This window comes from Apodemus sylvaticus, chromosome 12 (genome assembly GCF_947179515.1).
Source record: "Apodemus sylvaticus chromosome 12, mApoSyl1.1, whole genome shotgun sequence".
Taxonomy (NCBI): domain Eukaryota; kingdom Metazoa; phylum Chordata; class Mammalia; order Rodentia; family Muridae; genus Apodemus; species Apodemus sylvaticus.
Genome location: NC_067483.1, coordinates 71567171 through 71587292, shown reverse-complemented (window position 1 = coordinate 71587292; position 20122 = coordinate 71567171). Strand labels below are relative to the sequence as shown.

General features: G+C 43.3%; 1 protein-coding gene across 1 annotated transcript in view; it reads right to left on the bottom strand.

Annotated features, from left to right (window-relative positions):
* Selp (selectin P) overlaps nt 1-20122 on the bottom strand; it is a 34317-nt gene that overhangs the window by 10295 nt on the left and 3900 nt on the right. The window contains exons 2-9 of the mRNA XM_052200722.1: nt 14742-14832; nt 11416-11802; nt 10163-10270; nt 9295-9480; nt 8603-8788; nt 7012-7197; nt 4281-4466; nt 1017-1202 (exon numbers count right to left, since the gene is read on the bottom strand). Coding sequence (XP_052056682.1) covers nt 1017-1202; nt 4281-4466; nt 7012-7197; nt 8603-8788; nt 9295-9480; nt 10163-10270; nt 11416-11802; nt 14742-14832 — 1516 coding nt within the window. The remainder of the gene's footprint in view (nt 1-1016; nt 1203-4280; nt 4467-7011; nt 7198-8602; nt 8789-9294; nt 9481-10162; nt 10271-11415; nt 11803-14741; nt 14833-20122) is intronic.

Genomic DNA, 20122 nt, shown 5'->3' with positions numbered 1-20122 from the left:
GCTCTTAATGCCCCGTTTTCTTCATCTTTCAAGAGATAATAATAGCTTCTTTAGAGGTGGTTTGTATAGACTGAATCTATATGAAGTTCTGTTCTCTTTACTGCTAACTCTGAATACATCGAACGCTAAATGGGAGTAGTAACCCCTTTGAAACCAAACAGGAACTATAAATTAACTAAATACACTTCACTTCTGTTTTAGAGCATATGACATGTTTGTAGCATATGCAATACATTGTGCCTGCAAGGTGCTACCAGGAAGCTAAAGACAGGAGAGACCCACCCTGTTTTTGAGGTTCAAACAGTTCACATGGTCAGCATGTTGCACTTGAGTGAGTGTTATCAGGAACTGATTAGCTTCAGTTCAACTGGTGCTTGTTACACACTCATTTGGATTCTGTTTACTATTGCAGGTGACATAAAGATGAAGGAGGGACTGAGGAGATGGTTCTGGGGGTAAAGTACCTGCCTGGCAAGCACAAGGACCTAGATCAGATCTCGGGGCCCTGGGTAAAAGCCAGACAAGGTCACACACATCTGTAATCCTAGCACTGAGGGTGAATTGACAGGTAGATACCTGGAGCTTGCTGACTGGTTAGCATATCTAACTGGTGTTAGGGTGGGTGAAGGTTGGTGTAGAAATAGAGGGATGGAGAGTATGGCAGAAGAGAGCAAGAGTGCGTAGAAGAAAGCAGGTGCTTCGGTGCACAGCTGAGCATCATTGTGAACAGCGATGCCCTCGGACCATCTCGCCAGGGAGCCTGTGTGTCTTCCTCATCTGTAGCACGGGGATAATTCTGGCCTCCCTCATTCTCCTAGAGTGCTGGTCTCATGTGCTATGATGCTGTGAAGGCATTGTGAAAAGGGAAGTGCTTTACTCAATGTTTAAAGAGGTCACTCAGAAGGAAAGCGATCTTTGGTCTAGATCCGCACTCAGGCACGTTTTCATCTCGGGCGATTCTTTCCTCTCTGATGGTAACTGAGAAGTCACAGGAAAGGACAGACTCACGTGCCTACCTTCACATGTGGGAGGGGTGCCCGTCCAGTGTCCAGACGGAGAACAATCCAGTCTTTCTGGTCCAGATAGATGAAATCCTTCATCGCACATGAACTGGCATGTGGATTTGTAGGTGGAATCCCCAAGAGGCTGGATACAGGTCATGGATCCATTCTCGGGACTGAGCAAAAGGGTACAGGAGACGGCTGCAGTGAGGAGGACAACGGAGGCGGGTTACGTTAGAGTGTGGCATTTTCAAACACCGTCTCTGTCTCTGTCTCTGTCTCTGTCTCTCTCTCTCTCTCTCTCTCTCTGTGTGTGTGTGTGTGTGTGACTGCTTTCTGTCTTTCTCTGCATTTGGTTGAAGGTGGTCATTTTCTGGCCTTTTCTCTTTAAGACATCAGGGAGCAGGGAGCTGCGTGACAGCTACTGCCTCTGGTTGACTGTCATTCTGAGATCTCACCCACTCAAGGTTTCAGAAGGGATTCTAAAAGGGACTTGGTACCCTTTAGAGAGAGAGTGGTGTGCCTCATGTTGGATGTGCCTAGACCTCAGGGAAAGTTGCTCTCTTGGTGTCTTCTTGAGAAGCAAACTGGATAATATTTCCAGCAAACAATGCCAAGAACTTAGAGGTGAAAGTGGGGGTGATTTTTTCCCTTTCCCAGCCAGTGGTGAGAAAATCTGGGTCTCTGTCCTAGCTTATACTCTGCAGGGTGATCCCCCTGCAGCCTTGGCTGCTGCATTTTCAATATATGAACAACTATAACTCTTGCCTCATAGTATTTTTTATCTATATAGCAAGTCACACTTTAGCCACACTCAAAGATTAAATGTAAAAGGGAATAAAGTGGATGCATATTTCATCAGTTGTCTGTAAATGCCAATTTCCACCCCTTCTCAGAAGTCTCAACCTACAGGACCAGGCATAAATGACCAACCAAGGTCAATTTCCAGTAAAAATGAAATCAGGTCTCACAGTTATTTGGCAGCATATATAATAAACACAAGTATGAGGTGCTTGAAGACTGACTTGGATTGGTACTGACACTTTGTGACTTTGGGCAAGTCACTTAACCCCTCTGAATCTCGATATCTTAAAATGACTTAGTCAGGTCAAGAGTGAATAGATTCTCAGTGTCAATGTCAGTAGCTGTCAAGATGGACCTCTCTCCATGCACAGGGCAATGAAGTCCAGATGAATCATGCTGACACTCAGAAGGGAAGGCATAAGTGTAAACAAGGCCTTGGGGACTTCTGCTCCCTGTTTCGGTTAAGCAGTGTTTGGCTTTAAATCAGAGGAAGTGGGGCAGCAGCCCTCCGTCAGCTAACCCAACAGCTTGGTGTTTCAAGACGCTGTTTGTATCTGTCTTTCCCCTTCACTTCATGCCCTCCCTGGCAATACACCTCTCAGTCTAATCAACTTCTACAGAGACTAAGATACTGTCTGCCACTTGCAAAGTCTTCCTGTGTTCAGTGTGTGTGTGTGTGTGTGTGTGTGTGTGTGTGTATGTGTGTGTGTGTGTGTGATGAGGAGAGCTGTACGCTGAAAATGCAAAAGGGAAAAGGGTGTGGGTCCTTGGTTTGGTGAAGTCATGGTGGAGTCATTTCCAGCTCTCCGGTGACTTTGCAAGGATGAGTGTAGAGGGCTGTGGGGACAATGACAAGGGAAATTATCTGATAACGCTCTCTCCCTCGGAAGTGTCACAATAGCTTGTGGATTTCAGGCCTCGTGGTACCTTCCTGCCTCAACCACATGTGGGTATTTCACTTGATGTGCGCCCAGTAAGAAGAGGAGAAAGTTCCCTCTGGGTAAACAAAGGGCTAAAAGCAGAAGGGAACTGGAAGGTCACAGGAAGCTGGGGGGTGAGTGGTAACCCCCTGGCTGTGAACACCCGTAGGTGAACTGTGGGGTGATGAGTGGCTCTCCTGGGTGGGTCTGATCCCTCTGATAACCCTGCTGAGGAATTCGAAGCTCTTCTTCACAGCTGTATAGACTTCAGTGTAGTTAGGATAAGAGCAAGGGACAAGCCCAGAACCTTACTCTGTTCTAGCCACACCCAGTTCTTCATTCCCAAACCCAACTCCAGAACTTGACTTAGGTTCTGATGCCTGGTATGAAGGATACCCTATTATGCTGTTGATTAATTAGTTATTTATACATGAATTGTTGACTTTACAATGGTGTGTGTGTGTGTGTGTGTGTGTGTGTGTGTGTGAACACTTGTGTGACCTGAATAGCAAGTGGTTTCCTCTTCATGGAAAACATGACCTGCTTGATTTTACTCAGATATTTGAAAGCCCATACAAAAGTTAAATAAAGCAGAAATATTTCATATTGCATGTATTAAATATATTGTTAAAATTGAATATACACAATAAAAATACTATTATAAAAATGCATGAGAACATATCAGAAGCACTTCATCCTAAAATGCTAGAGATATTTACTTTGGGTGGTTGACATTTAAAAGGAAATTTTAATGTTTATGTTTTCTTATCTACTTCTAGAATTTATAAACAAAAACTGTGTTTTGTTAAAAGTGTTCATCATAAATCTGGCTAAAGTATTGTGTACAGTGAAAGAGAAAGAAATGGAAAAATATGAAAATCACACAATCATAAAGTCAGGCGACTAGGGCAGCTCTGTTTCACACAGGATGTTGTGGCACTCACAGGACACGCTGGCTTCTTAACACAGAGTCTAACGCAGATATAAATTGTCCTAGTGAGGCTACACCTTGCTTTCTTCTGAGAACGCTTTAACCTCCAGTTCACAGCATGCCTTCTCCCCAGTGCTCTCCACTCTAGCCTAAGTGTGCTTCTCCACTGTTACCCAGAGAATGCTTACTCCTAGATTCTGTAATTATACCTTTCTCATTCCTCCAGGACATGCCCTAAGAAGAAAGGGTCAGGTCAGTCTTGGAGAAAACACTTAAAGTTAATTTTATTTTCCTGTCCTCTTTCTGGATACTGTGCATCATGAGTACCACTTGTGATAGGAGCCTGCCAGTCCTGATGTGGATTCTGATTAAGATGGTGCAAAGGTCACCACATTGTTACCATTGCCAAATATCCTAACACTCACGAGATTTGCTTAGTCTCTGATAACATTTGTGTCTGAGGTCCTTGGGGTAGAGAGTAAAGGAGTTAGTGACAGACAACACTCACTAATTTCTCAGCTAGTTTCAAGCTATACCCTACCCAGTTACCACCTCAGACACAGCCTTTAAGAATATTGCGTCCAACTTACTTGCTAAGAAAGCTGGGGGAGAATCCATTCTTACCTTGACATTCAGGAGGAGCGGCACTCCAGTGTCCAGTAGCCAGGCAGTTTATCATACTTGCTCCCACCAACAGTGAGCCCTCATCGCAGGAAAAGCTGCAGACTGACTGGTACTTCAAGGTTCCGAAGGGGTCTGAGCAGCTCACCTGGGCTTTACTCGGAACTGGAAACTCCCGACATTGCAACGCTAAAGGGTGAGGAAAGCAGGAAGTAAGGGAACAGTCCCAGAGAAGTGATGTTGACCTTGGCCTCAGTCCTGGTCGTGTCGGAATTCAGTGTCCTTTCATTTGTATCTTCATACAGTCTTCGCCAGCCCTCATCTCTAGGACTCTTCATGGTCTCAGGCTGAGCATCACTCTCATTGACAGTAGTTCCTCGTTCCCTCTCCTCTATCATTCAACTCCCTGTCTCCATGATCTTATTGCTTTAAACAACCTATATAGGTAGGGTCCTAGATTTCTTGGTTTTTGGATGACTCAGTCCCTGATCATTGTCTTTAAAGATCCACAAGTTGGGCTTGCTTACCTTGGAAGTTCAATGAGTTGACATTTACTGTCAATAATGCTTGATGGATTTTACAAGGAAAAATGTTTGGACCAGTGTTGGCTGAGATGGGGTAGAACAGTTTGGTAATGTGTACCAACAAGCCTTAAGCTATCACACCTCAGACTCTCCAAAAAGCATAAAATCAAGATGCATAACAAAAATCAACCCAGAGATTTTTGTCAAGACGTTGTAAGAGCAAAACAACCATAAATGGAGCTGAAAGTAAATTATGAATTCATGAAAGGAATATTCATGGATCTTAAATTTTATGTTTTACTTGCAAATGATTTTGGAGGCATATTTTTCTAAAATGTTCAATGGAAAAGCAGAATAAAAATTATGGTCCTGATTAAACTGTGATTTTTTTTTATGAAACAATGTTAGCATACATAATGATGGGTTTCTTTATGATCTTTTACATATACATACATGCATATACATACACACACCCATATATGATTGTGCCTTATTCATTTTCATTCCCATTGTCCTACCTGGTCCTTTTCACTATACTACAATATTTAAATATTTCTCTATATGGAGAAAGCACACTTTCATATTTTTCACCTCTAAAATATGAATAATAGCTTTTACTCCCTCTTGGCATCAAACTGTCTGAGATTACAAGAACTGTTCAATAAACCATGGCTACCAGCCCAGAAGCATCCGCAGAGGCACTGGCAGACACCAGAGCTAGTTTCAAGACTGTGCAACAGTTGTAGATCTTGACTGTTAGTATAGAAACACAAGCAAAGACTATAAAAGGAGTTATTGAGGATTTGATTCCAGATGTTTAATAGAATATCCAAGTATCTGTTCTGGGTCATTTGATATTTACTTGTCTGATGACAAAGTGGCTGGAGCAATCCCTTGCGATCCTTTTAGAGAATGTCTTGGGGCTTAGCATGTCTATGTCTCCTAGACAGCACACACTTGCACATTTAACTGTCATCACTCTCCATTGTAAGGCATGACTTCATTGCTTTAAACAACATATGCAGATAGAATCATAGATTACTCAACTTTTGGATGACCATTCTTTAAGGTCTATCTATATTGGAGTATATGTTGGAATTCCTTTTCTAAAGTTGAATAGCACTCTAGTATCAATGTGAACAGCAGATTTTCTTTATCCATCCATCTGCTAATGTTCAGTTTCTTCCACAGTTTATTTGAATAGTGTTACTATGAAACTGAATCTACATATATCTCTTTAAGAACTTGTAAATCTCCGGAGAACCAATAGCTCATTGCAAAAATGAAGGTACACACAGATTCAGGGATTCACACAGTTGTTGAGGAGTACCAGTAAATGGTGACATAAGATGCTACCATGTAATTCTGGAATTCGGTTCTGTACAGCTGTGCTTTGTAAAAGAAGGCAATTCCAGTGACCTCATTGTGCCTCTGTTTCTATTTTAGAGCAAAACACTGAAAACACAAAATACTAAAAGAGGATCACTTTGGGTTTTTTTGGTTTTGATTTTTTTTTGTTTTGTTTTTGTTTTTCGAGACAGGGTTTCTCTGTGGAGTCCTGGCTGTCCTGGAACTCACTCTGTAGACCAGGCTGGCCTCGAATTCAGAAATCTGCCTGCCTCTGCCTCCCAAGTGCTGGAATTACAGGAGTGCACCACCACGTTGGCTCGAGGGTCATTTTGTTGCAGAAGACCACAGACTTAGGATTTATAAAGCAACTGTTTCACCCTGGCTTTTTTTATGCTTATAAAGTTGATAGCAGAGTCAGTGGCCTTAAAATGCATTGACTCTCAACTACTGGTGACACAGTAGGTGAAGTTCTTACTAGTATCTCATTTTAATAGAAGTCACAGAACCCAGAAAGCCTAAAAGCTTGTTGACAAAAACCCGAGAGAAGTAGACCTTGTCCGTTCCTCTTCTCCCATCTCATGCTGTTCCTTACCCATCATCCTTTTCCTCATGGCCGACCTCCTCAACCTGCTCCCAACACGGAGCCAAAGCATCTCTCGCCTTAACTATGCTGTCCTGAACATTGTACTTAAAACTTGTTTTGCCCACTGTTTGATCCTTGGCAGCAAACACAAAGAGCCCAGCATATCTCAGGTTCTCTGTGAATGAATGTCCGACACATAAGCGAACGGTAGTGCCAATTGCCCACAGTGTCTAAGAGGCGCCAAGGAGTGGCCGAGAAGGCGTTGGTGTCACCGTACCTTCACAGACTGGGGCTGGGGCTGTCCACTGCCCCGAGTCGGCACACTGAATGGCATCCTTTCCCTCCAGCACGAATCCCTCTGCACAGTGAAAAGTGCAGCTGCTGTTATACTCGAAGGTCCCTGGGGATGGGACGCAGTCCATGCTCCCGTGGGTGGGGCTCTCCAGCGGTTCACAGGCGATGGCTGAGGAAGGAAAATGGCAGATACTAAGTCTTTTTTAGAAGCCTGGAAGATGTTGCTGCTTTCTGGCCCACATCGCCCACATAATCCAAACCTCAAATCTTTTTTTTAGTCAAAAAGGAAAACTACCCTTCCCATGTCCCCTTTTGCCTGCCTCTCTTCAGATCTCAGTTTTAATGTTATTTCCCTCCAGAAGGCATCCCTGTCCGCCCTAACTGAGGGGTAGGGACTCCTCGTGTGGCTTCTCCCAGCCCCTGCACTGTGCTGTTTAGGCATTAATTAATTCTTCCCTGTTACACCAGTCTCTTTGATGCTGGAGTAGTCAGCCTCAGAGCTGCATCCTGGAGCCCAGTGCTCTGGTAAATTCTGGGTGCTCATTAAATGTTTATTAGATTCTAAAAGAACAGATACAGAAGAAAGTGGGCTTCTGAGGAAGCAGATGGAATGGTGTGGCTTGTTGTACATGCTATGACCTAGGGCTGTATGATGATTCCATGTGGGCTGTGTCCCTAGTACACAGGATGCTAATCAGACATTGTTTGCCAAGTTAGTGCAGCTCAAAGTAAGTTCCTGCACACAGCTAGTCTCTCAATGACCTTAGTTCTGATGAAGTCTAGTTTCCTGGCGCCCTTCTGTGCAGGCATTACATCTCGAGATGTCTTCAGATTTGCAGAGCACAGAGACCACCACCTGTGGTCTTTCACCCTGACCTCCAGTTTTTACATTATCAGAGCACACGTAAGGGCCAGATGTCCTCTGGTCTCTTCTTTTTCTTTACAGCCAAGAAAAATGAGAGTCAGAAATGGAAATGTCACGTGATCTCCTAAAGTCTGTGTGTTGGCTTGTATACATGGCTGAGCTCCTGTGTGTGTGTGTGTGTGTGTGTGTGTGTGTGGTGTGTGTGTGTGTTGGTGTGGAAGGTTGATGTCAGGTGCTTTTATCAGTCTCCACCTCATTTCTGAGAGAGTCTCTTAATGAGCATGGGATTCGAAGCTGTGGCTAGACTGGCTGGCCAGTGGACTCAAGGATCTCCATCTCTTTACTTTGTCTTTATTTTAATTTATGTTTTAGACGGGGTGTCATCATCTAGCCCAAGCTAGCCTCCAACTCACGGTGCAATCCAGGCTGACATTTAACTTGCAGAAATCCTGTCTTGGGTTCTCAAATGCCATGTGACACCACACCCTGTGCACAGTTGCTATTGCATTGTGTGCATTACCTGTGCTTAATTCTCACAATGCACCTGGCAATTCTTAGCCACATTTTGAAGATGAGGAATCTTCTGACATCCAGAGGTTGAACAAGCACAGTCCTAGAGAAGGTGGCCTTGACATTGGGAGTCCCTGATCGTTCTACCATGGTAAGACTCCTTCTAGGTCATATTGACGGCTGTGATAAGTAATCTTACCTTCACAGGTTGGCAATGGTTCACTCCACTGACCAGAGTCAGTGCAGTGGAGAATGTCAGATCCCCTTACTCGATACCCAGGCTGGCACTCAAATTTACAGTTGGAGTCCAAGGCAAAGGCAGCAACCGGGTGCATACAGTCCATGGTTCCATGGGGAGGGGCTTCCAGGCTCTGACACTGCACAGCTGAACAGAAAAACCAATGAGAAAGAAATGAAACAAGCCAGATGCTCGAAGCCACTTGCACAGAGGACAGCATGGCTCAGTCTATGGAAACTAGATGGAGCTGAGAAACACCGTGAAAATGAAAATGTGGGTTCACCTGCTTGACTAATAACTCTGATAACTTTAATTTCCATCTAATGCAGATCTTTATTATTTCTTGAGGTTTTATTTTTTTTTAAATTTTTTAAACTTACTTTAAGAGATTTTATGTGCATGGATGTTTTGCCCCCCATGTATATTAATATACTACATGTCTGCCTGGTCTCTGCAGAGGCCAAAAGAGAGCAGTGGGTTCCCTGGAACTGGATTTTACAAATGGCTGTGTATCACCACGTGGGTGCTGGGAGTTGAACCTGGATCCTCTGGAAGAGCAACTGGGGCTCTTAACCATGGAGACACCTTTTCAGCCCCTATTTCTCCCAGGTTCTAGTTATTTAGTATGGATGGAAAAAGTAAGGCCGATGTACCTTTACACTGCGGGGGGCTGTTTGTCCAGATTCCAGAAGCCAAACACTGCAGCTCGCTGGGTCCTGTCAGCTCGTAGCCCTTGGCACAGCTGAAGGTGCACTCCGAGCTGAAGGAGAAGTCCCCCAGGGGATGACTGCAGTTCATGAGAACATGTGTCGGGAGGTCGAATTTGCCACATTCTTGGACTGTAAGGAAACAAAATGTTGGTTCTTTTTTCCTTATTGTAGGACCCACTCTGCTCTACTTAGAGTAAGTTCTAACTCTCCTTACTCTCTCTTTTTAGGTTCCACACCCCAGCCCTGCATCCCAATCTGCTTCCTTTGTATTGCCAGCATCTTAGAAAATCACCACTTTTTTATTTTTGAACGCTCAATTCACTCAACATTTTTTTATTTGAATATGTAACACTAACGTTAAGGCTTTCGTTTAAAATCCTTTTCGATGTTTATTTTTATTTTGTGTGCACTGGGGTTTCGCCTCCATATATGTCTGTGTGAAGGTGTCAGTTCTACTGGAACTGGGGTTACAGGCAGGTGTGAGCTGCCATGTGGGTGCTGGGAATTGACCCTGGGTACTCTGGAAGAGCATCCGGTGCTCTTAGCTGCTGGACTATCTCTCTAGTCCTAAGGCTTCCTGTCTTTCCATTTCTCTTTTACTCCCTGAAATATCATGAGTGAATGTTCTCTTCAAGAATAAAGTGATTTATCCCAAATGTTTTGAGACAATTGTGTGGATGGGCAGTCAGACAGCATTCGGACTCTTGTCTTTACTTGCTAGAGAGAGTCCATCATAATTTTCTTTCTGGCATCATCTCTCACATAAGAACAACAATACACTGGAATAACACCACCCAAGTTCCAGCCTCACCGTATTCACACTCTGGCCCATAGAAGCCCGGGTAGCAGGAGCAGGTGTAGCTCCCGATGGTCTCGATGCACTCCCCTTGGTTGCTGCAGGACAAATCCTGGCAGGAGGCTGCGTGGATACAAGAAAGGTCAGAGTAACAGGTGTTCACAGGAAACAAGACACAGATGCCAACCTCTCAGGAGCCACGTAGAGAGTCAGCCTATGTCCCATGAAGGGCATCACAAGGATAAGAGCAATGGAAGGGCCTACTGAAAACGTGACTAATACCAAATAAACAAGCGACACAAACAGAACTGCATACAGTGACCTGGGATGCGATTGGTATTCACTACTAGTAGGTCTTCGTTACAGTTGTGTCTCTTAAGGACAGTGATGACCTTTTTCAGTTTGTACCGTCTTATGCTAATGCATCGAGGTACGGAAAAGTTCTGAATGTAAAATTTAGAAGACTGGTTTCCAGTTCTAAGATCATCATAGAAGTACTCTAAGGCTCCCGTTGGATGGCATATTTAGTGTTTCCAAACAAGGGCACAGCTGTGTGTAGTCACAGAGCCACAAGTGCAGTCACAAATAGATGCATGGACAGAGGAAAATGGGTTGAGGTTTTCTAACCAAAGGTATCCATGCCCTGATGGCAGTTTTTACTCCAAGATGGTTAGAAAACAGATGTGGTGGTGTCAGTGGCCAGCGGGGTAGCCACATACTCTATTCCCAGGCCATTTAACATATCTATTTCTTTGGGTCTCCAGGAAGGAAATTAGCAGAGACTCAAAGAATAAATCTTCTCATGTGCTAAGACCTGAAAAATCTCATAGATTAAGTAAACTTAATATCTCATTGCAATATTCCTGTCTACATGACATGTCTCTCCCACAGGAAACTTGAGTACATCTCAGGGTACAAACGTCAGTCACTGTCTAGAATTATGGCTTGTTCAGGATGGTTCACACCAGCGGTTTGGAAAATTGTACCTTGTTGCCAGGTACAGAGATAGCACCACTATGCCAGTAATTCTCATGTATTTCCTATCTTGTAATTTTTTTTGAAAGTCTCAAGGCCTTAAGAAAGTAACCTTTCCTGAGCACCGTGTCATCAGTAATAAGGAGGGTGATCAAGGGGTTCAGTAATACTGAGAAGTTCTGCACTTTCTCACGCCTCACTTTGTGATCCCATGTTCCTGACTGAGCGGCTACACTCCTCAACCAGGACAGACATGCTTTTAAGAGCCGGTGTCAGCGAAGGGGAGGTCTCACCTGTGTAGCACAGGGCGCGCTTTCGTTTAAGACAGGGTTCGTCATTCCACTTGCCAGGGGCCAGATTACTCTTGATGTAGATCTCCACACAGTCCTGGTTGTTTCTCTTGTTGTTGGGCTCGTTGTCGGCCCAGTTCTCAGCCTCCTCCGTGAGAGTCTTATTGGTTCCCACCCAGGTCCACTTATTGTTGATCTTTCGGATACCAATCCAGTAGTAAGAGTTGAAGAATGGGATGACGTCATTGAGGTGAGCGATTTCATTCTTATTCTGGATGGCCACTAAGTCTGTGAAGTGCCTCCTGCAGAATGCCCGTGAGTTATTCCACGAGTATGCCTTCGTGCTGTAGTTATAGGTCCACGCGGCCACTTCCTTCTGAATTACAAGCTCTGGGGGTGGGGGTGGGGTGGGGGTGGAAATGAATACCGGGTTAGTATCACTCACTGGGCGGAGTCTTATCTCAAGCTTATTTCTGCAAATAAGATGAACAAATGCCAAGAACAAGGCTATTCTCTGCCTGGTTTTATTTTAGGGGGAAAGGAGTATTTTAAACTTTTTGCTTAAAAGGGGATACAAAGCCAGAACAAGAAAGAACTCTCATCTGAAGCTTCTGGATGGTGGAGAGATGGTTCAGCAGGTTAAGAGGACCTACTGCTCTTCCAGAGGTCCTGTGTTCAATTCCCAGCAACCACATGGTGGCTCACAACCATCTGTAATGGATCTGATGTCCTCTTCTGGTGTGTCTGGAGACAGTGGCAGTGTACTCATATACATACAATAAATCTTAAAAAGATTCTGGATGGTAAAAGATTTGGGATCCCAAGATACCAGAAACAGGGGAACTTAGAGGTCACCCAGTTTACTCTCATTTTAAAAAACGGAGGAGTGTTTAGATGTTTGTCTGAAATCTCCCATAAACCAGCACATGAAAGTGCCACTCCTGGGCATATACCCAGAGGATTCCCCAGCATGCAATAAGCACACATGCTCTACTATGTTCATAGCAGCCCTATTTGTAGTAGCCAGAAGCTGGAAACAGCCCAGGTGTCCCTCAACAGAGGAATGGATAACAAAAAATGTGGTATATTTACACAATGGAACCATTAGAAACAATGAATTCATGAAATTCATAGACAAATGGATGGAGCTGGAGAACATCATACTAAGTGAGGTAATCCAATCTCAAAAGATCAGTCATGGTATGTACTCACTGATAAGTGGATAATAACCTAGAAACTTGGAATACCCAAGAAATAATCCACATATTAAATGATGTCCAAAAAGAACAGAGGAGTGGCCCCTGGTTCTGGAAAGACTCAATGCAACAGTATAGGGGAATATCAGAACAGGGAAGTGGGAAGGAGTTGATGGAGGAACAGAGGGAGGGAAGAGGGCTTATGGGACTTGTGGGGAGTGGGGACCCAGAAAATGGGAAATAATTTGAAATGTAAATAGAGAATACATCAAATAAAAAAAAAGAAAATGGATCACAATGTTTTAAATTATACATTTTACAAGGAAAAATAAAAGAAAGTGCCATTGGCCATGGAAAATGAGATCCTTTCTTGTGATCTGGAGCCTCCTGCTGGCTCAGTCTCAGGGCTCACCATACTTTCTTCCTGACAGAACACCAACTTCTTCGTTTATATGTTCTTGTTGAGCCGGGATCTTATAGCACAGCTGAGGCTGGCCTAGAACTTTGCCTCCATCTCCCAAGGACTGGAATCACCAGCACTACCATGCCTGGATACTTCCTTGCCTCACCTTTGTGGCCTTCCTACTATGTTGGTGTCTCTCCCCTTCACCCCTGGTAAATTTCTCCCTTTCTACTTTTCTTTTTGGCTTCAGGCAAACTTTGTCTTTCTCCCTTCAGGATTCCACCTTTTTTTTTTTTTTGCCCCATGGTATAATATGTTTCTGTGGTGTGACCCACACCACCACTCTGAATCCAGTTGGCTGTGGGTCCTTCCTTAGCCCTGGGAAGCCCTGTGAATCATGACTCACAGTGTTTGACCCTAAACAGCCTGCTGAATTAGTGAGGTGCTGCAGGGCTCGGGTTAGAAACATCTAATTTGCAGCCACATACTTTACATCTCTTAGCTGTTTCTCCTTGATAAATCATCTCCTCCAAATCTACTTATTTGGGCATTAAAATGGACTCTTTTTTGTAAGTGCTTACGATATCCAATGAGATAAATAAAATGTGTTCCCTCTGATACAGAGGTTGTTATGGGAGCCAGAGGGAGCTCACAGGGCAGAGAGGCCAGTTCTCCAGAAGAGGTGGACAATGCCAGCAATCAGGCTTGGAAACAACTCCTTTCCTGTTGACAGAGTTCTGTTTCTATTTGACTCTCCCCTCCACTACCCCGTGAGAACCGGCCATATTTCCACCTTCCTCACCAGCACCTCTCTGGTGTTGTTTTTGCCCCGAGGCATGGTGTACACAGCTGTAACCTCAGTGCTTTGGAGGCTGAAGCAGAAAGGTCACAGGTTTGAGGTCGGCCTGGTCTACATAGTAGGACCTATCTAGAAAGAAAGAAAGAAAGAAAGAAAGAAAGAAAGAAAGAAGGAAGGAAGGAAGAAAGAAGAAAAGAAGAAAGAAAGGAAGGGAGAGAGACAGAGAGTGAGAAAGAAGGAAAGAAAGAAAGTTTATTTTGACAGAGGCAGTATTACACTATTTTATCAACTAAATTTTCATTTTTTTTTGTTTCAGGCCTGCTACCAAAAGCTTCCTGTGATGAATGTATCAACATCATATATCAAATAATTTACTTTGACTTTGAAAAACATCACTTATATTTTTCAAAAATATTTATTTAGTGTGTGTGTGTGTGTGTGTGTGTGCGGGCGCGCGCGCGCGCGCTTATGTGCACTACTTGTGTAGAGCTATTGGCTGAAGCAGGAGAGTGTCAGGTCTCTGAAAACTGGAGTTATAGGAGGTTGTAAACCACTTGATATCAGTGCTGGAAACCAAACCTGGGTCTTCTGGAAAATTAGCCCTTAATAGAAAGTGACCTTAATGGTTGAGTCATCTTTCTGGCCTCAAAAATTATGGTTAAAGGAACTCAAACGTTTCTGAGTCACTGAGAATGCGGAGGGTCTGTGTCTGCCTTTCCTAATGATGATGTTGATCCCAGATGGATCAGCTTGTGGTTCCTGAAGTCTTGTAGACCGGTGTGATAGTGTCAGGGGTGTTTTTCTTTCAGGACTCTGGATGTGAGCAGTTTCCCACGCCTCACAGCAGGTTACTGCCCTAAACTTCTCCTACTTGGCCCTGGGATGGCTCCTAATTAGGCAGGATCAGGTGACAAGTTAACCCAGCATTTACCAGAGATCAAAGCACTGAGCCAGATGAGCTGAACAGCTCCCAGGACCACACTCTGGAGTCTTGGCTTCCAAGAACCTTTTGGGCAGCCGGCCTGAAACAAAAGAAAAGAAAACTTCCTTTTAGTATCTGCAAACAGCCTATTAGGTGGTAGAAATCCAGTTGATGATCTTTGCAGTAATTCTGATTCCCAGCAGGAGGGTGTTAGAAACCTTCTACTTCTGATTTCTCATCACTCTCCTGAGTCCAAGCCTAACAAGACTTTGAAGATCATATCAAACCTATTGGCTTTTAAAGATACTTTCAGCAGGTAAGTTCTACAAATGATCATCTTGTCTGAGTTCTTACTGCACACAGTAATACGGAACTTGTAGCATCTAAATGGAATTTTACAAATGACAGCTGCAGACTTGGACACACGAGCTGTCTACTTGACATTCTTACCTTCAAAACCTCTAAGATTTCAAATTCATACTGCATTGCCTTTGGGGATACAGAGGGGGAGGCATACAAGGTGATCAGGGCTACCAATGTCCGTCCAAAGCAACTCTAATATTATCACCAACATAAAAACAGCAGCTGTGCATTTAAATGGAGTGCTTCTACTCCTTGGGAGAAATAACTACTTAAAACCATTTCTGCATAGAAATTCTGAATTGCCACAGAGCACACCTCAGAAACAGACGATACTTGGTACACTGTAGAGTGGCGTATGACATACGCTGCTGACCACAGCCTGACCAGATTCCGATATGTGCACAATTCAAATCAAAGCCAGTGGTGGTTGGCTGTGTAAGCTTGAAACTTTCTACTTCTGAGTTTCTGAATTCTGGGTTTTGTAAGTGAGTATATATAGTGTTCTCACAAACTAGAACATTACTCAGCTGATCTCTGTATAATCATCTCTCCAACCCCAAATCTGTAGTATATTTTTCATAGCTTAATTGTGTACTAAAAATAGTTGTTAGGCTAATGACATTTAAAAATTAACCTGCAAAGATTTATAATACCAGATTATTAAAGATATTTTTATTTGTATTTATTATTTATTTATGTAAATAAATAAGAAAGACCTTTTGTTTAAAAATACATTAGGTTATTCAGGTGGTGCTGGTATTACACCTTTGATCCCAGCACTCAGATGGATTTCTGTGAGTTCAAGGCCAGCCTGGTCTACAGAGCAAGATCTAGGGAAGCCAGGGCTATGCAGAGAAACTGTGTCTTTAAACACTATAATATGTATATATATATATATGCATATACTTACATATATGATGTTAAAATTTTGTAGAGGAAGTGCAGAATGGGGCTCAGTATTAAGGAGAGAAAGTGAGGAGTAGAAATGTTCTTCTTATCAAGCTTTGCTCATGGTTTGTGTTACCAGCTCACTCTAGTATTTAGTTACCTTTGTTGAACTTAAGAAAGAACACAACAGCTTTTTAAAGAGCTATGTTTATAATATTCTGGAAATGCAATCATAATTTTAAAATTTATGAAGACAATCCTTATCTCTCCACGTAAAAGGGAAGCAGAGTTACACAGTTTTCCAAATGTTTGGAGTCGTGGGGAAAAATGTATTACTGATGAATACAGCAATGCAGCCTGATGTAGGGACCCAGTCTTGGTTTTGACACTGGGCTGCGTTTCCACTGAGGATCGTGCCAGCTTTAGATCCTTTACTGTTCTGCCTGTACCCTTGGGGAAGTGGCTTGTCCCACTGATGGCATTCCTAAGCATTTGGGGATCCCTGGGGTATGCCTAAGGAGGGTAGGAGGGGCTTCTAAGTGTTTTTTAACATCACACACGTCTACTCATTGGTTTCTGTATTAACTTACTTAAACTTTTAAATACGCTTTTGTTTAAACACAATCCCCAATAGAGGTACTTCCTATTCTGAGTTGTCTGTTTATTTGTATAAACTTTTAAGTAAGACTTTGTTTAAACCCAAATTCCCCAACTAATTCTCTATTGTACCAGTGTGTGTGTGCAGTGAGGGGGGAAGGAAGAAGATTGGTTTGAAGTAATGCATGGTTTTAAAAGAAAAAATTGGGAGGTGCTCTAATCAAGTCATAACATCCAAAAAAAAAAGGGAGAACAGAAATATCTGTGCACCCTGTTTCAACATGATACATTTGTTCTTCAAAAATCACTGAATACCAAGATTCATCTTCCTGGGCTAATACAGACTTGTTGGAGAAGCAAGGTTTGTGACCAAATCAAATCAGTATCTCTCAGGCACCTCAGTAGGTGTTCAAATTCGATGGTTATCATTTCCCACCATTGAGCTTAAGTGATTCGCCCATGTTGGCTAGTCAAATGCACATCAGGTCAACTCATTAATTCTTAGTCTCACAAGGCTCATGAACTTTGGAAACAGTGAAGCTATGTTTTGGAATGATCAGACTCTAAAAGGCTCACAGATCCCATGTTTTGTGATAATTCTCAGGTAGTAATTAAATTCTCTACTTAAATTTGATATACAGCCAGTTCCTCAGCCTCCTGTCTCCACCTCCTAAGTGCTGGGATTAAACCACCATGCTTGGGTGGATCTCCTCTGATCATACTGCACCCCAAAGTCAAAGCTATGTGCCAACCGTAAGGTTGCCCCTTGACTTAATGGTAGGTGACATAACTTTATCTGTGGGTATGAAGGGTGGTAGTATTTCAGAGTCTTACTTAGCAATAATTTTCTTTCAAAGTGCCCCCCCTTTTTTTTTATAACTGATCCTGCTCCACAGAACAGCTTTAAGGATAGTATTGGATCTAGGATGATAAAGAGTTAAGGACTCTGTACATTCCCTACTAAATAAGTGTTGAAACAAGAGGAAATGCCTCTCAGGAAAAGCAGCCATGTACTCTGCTAATCTTTAATGCTGTCTGGCAGCCTGCTTCAACCTGGAAGTGGCTGGAAAAGAGTCTGAGACCGAGGCATTTGAATAACATCCTGTGACTGCATAGATTTTGTATGAGCACCTTGGCTATCTGCTATCTGATGAAGGCTATGGAGTAGAAGGAGAAGCAGAGAGAGAATGGGGAAACAACTTTTGCCCTTTCGCTCCCCATTTGTAGGAAGAGGTATTGGCATGTAGGAATCCCATGGCTTGCAGGTAGCATCTGGAGTTGTCCACAGAGAGGGGACCACAGCTCTGCCATTCAGAAGCAGAGGTGATGTGCCTTCTTGACCTTTGTCTGCCTGTCCAGCCCCTCTTGGCTTTCTCTGCTTCCTCCATAGCTAAAGGTTCTCAACTCCCTCGCCCCCTCTTTGTTTTCCAGCCCACAGCTTCCACCTACTTAGGAAGCTGCTCTTTTGAACTTTATCATGAACTTGCAAATCACCCAACTAAACAACAGTTTTCCGTCGTTATCTTTCTTGAACTCTGTACAGCAGGATTTGCTGCAGACCAATTCATTTTGCTTACTGCACTATTTCTCTAATGTCTTGAGCAATTTTCCTGAGAGTTCCTTTCACTCTCCCTCCGCTCTGTCCTTGGTGCATCCAGACTTCCATGCTTCTATTTTCTTCTTTTGCTAGACCTATGGTCATCTCTTTGCAAAGGTCCCCGATCAGCATCCCCATTGCTGGCCTTGCTCTAGAACATGAGGCTCCCGGCACAAATATTGCGTAGACACAGGACCGGGCACATTGTCATGTCCCAAGGAAACTATGGCAGCATCTGAAGCCAAAGGTTAACTGTGGTGCCCGTGGCTTCTCTCAGCTCTTCTCACCAGACCTTCCTTCCCCAGATCTGGTTCCTATAAAAATCCATTATTTCAGGCTGGAGAGATGGCTCAGCAGTTAAGAGGACTGACTGCTCTTCCAGAGGTCCTGAGGTCAATTCCCAGCAACCACATGGTGGCTCACAACCATCTGTAATGGGATCCGATGCCCTCTTCTGAAGAGGTACAGTGTACTCATAAATAAAATAAATATTAAAAAAAAATGCCATTTCAACTTTGTGTTCTTGGTTCTTCTCTCTCTCTCTCTCTCTCTCTCTCTCTCTCTCTCTCTCTCTCTCTCTCTCTCTCTCTCTCTCTCTCTCTCTTCCTTTCTCCTCCTGTCTTTGCCTGCTCTATGCCTCTTTGCTTTCTGAACCCTCTCGTCTCCTCTTCTCTCTTCTCCTCTCACTTCCCCTCCCTTCTCCTTACCCCTCCCCTCCCCTCCTCTTTCTCCTCTCCTCTCCTCTCCTCTCCTCTCCTCTCCTCTCCCCTCCTCTCCCCTCCTCTCCCCTCCTCTCCCCTCCCTTCCTCTCTTGCTCTCTCCATCTCTCCTCCCATGGCCTGGTTCAATCTGGCTCCTTTCAAATGCATCTGGGTGAATTATCCTTCCTATTTACACTTTAAAAAAATGTCCTCTTCAACCATACCTTGGAGCCATCATACCCTCCTTTTCATTTAAGGTGACACACTAGTGGGGACGCTTGAGGGCAAGAACGAGTGAGTCTGAATCACTGGCAGCTGTAAAGCAAATATGTAGCACCTGACAACTATCCTACCAACAAATGGATGGAAGAGTGCATGAAAGAATTATGACCACGTGATGCCTATGTGCAAGACAGAAACGTGTTAAATTAGTGAACGAGTGATAATCAGAACAGAAACTATGATAGCAATAGAGATTGTGTCTGAGTCAAAATGTTACAGACCATAGGAAGAGCTGGAAAACTAATATTCTTATTTAATCTACTCCTGACAGTAGCAGATTTATTGAGAGACATCTCTAGAAACCTAATATGCAACATGAACACTATAGGTAATAAAAAATACTATCTATGAATTCCTGTTAAATGAGATCTTAGCTGTTCTTACCATACCCCCCTCCAAAATCAAAATGAGCAACTGTGTAAGATAATGGATATAAACTTGATTAATACAGCAACTATTTGACCACCTGTATGTATCCCATGACATCGCACTGTATACTTTAAATATCCAATAAAACTCATTTTTAAAAATGAATTATGGATTTTTTCTACACATGTGAGTGAATAATAAACTTTGAAATAAGCTAAATAAACCAATTTAAATAAAGTAACAATGCTGAGAGTGACTGGAAATAAGGCAGACATGTGCTAAATAAAAAAAATATCAGAGGAAATCAAATCTGTATCCCTGACAGTTCCCTCATGCTCTTTGATGTGAGAGAAAGAAGAACATGATGTCTCGCTCTCCTGCATCCCTGGATGAGCTTGACTCCGTGCAGACAGGATGTGGAATAAAGGGAGAAGTGGGGAGATGCAGGGATGTTCCATAGGTGGTGTGCCTCAAGAACCCTAGAGGACAGGAAATAGCAACTACTCTTTAAAAGAAAAGGAAGTTTCACTATAACTTTCCGGTTTTTGTGTCACTCTGAAAGGCTCTGGCAGTATAGGAAGCTCATACAACCA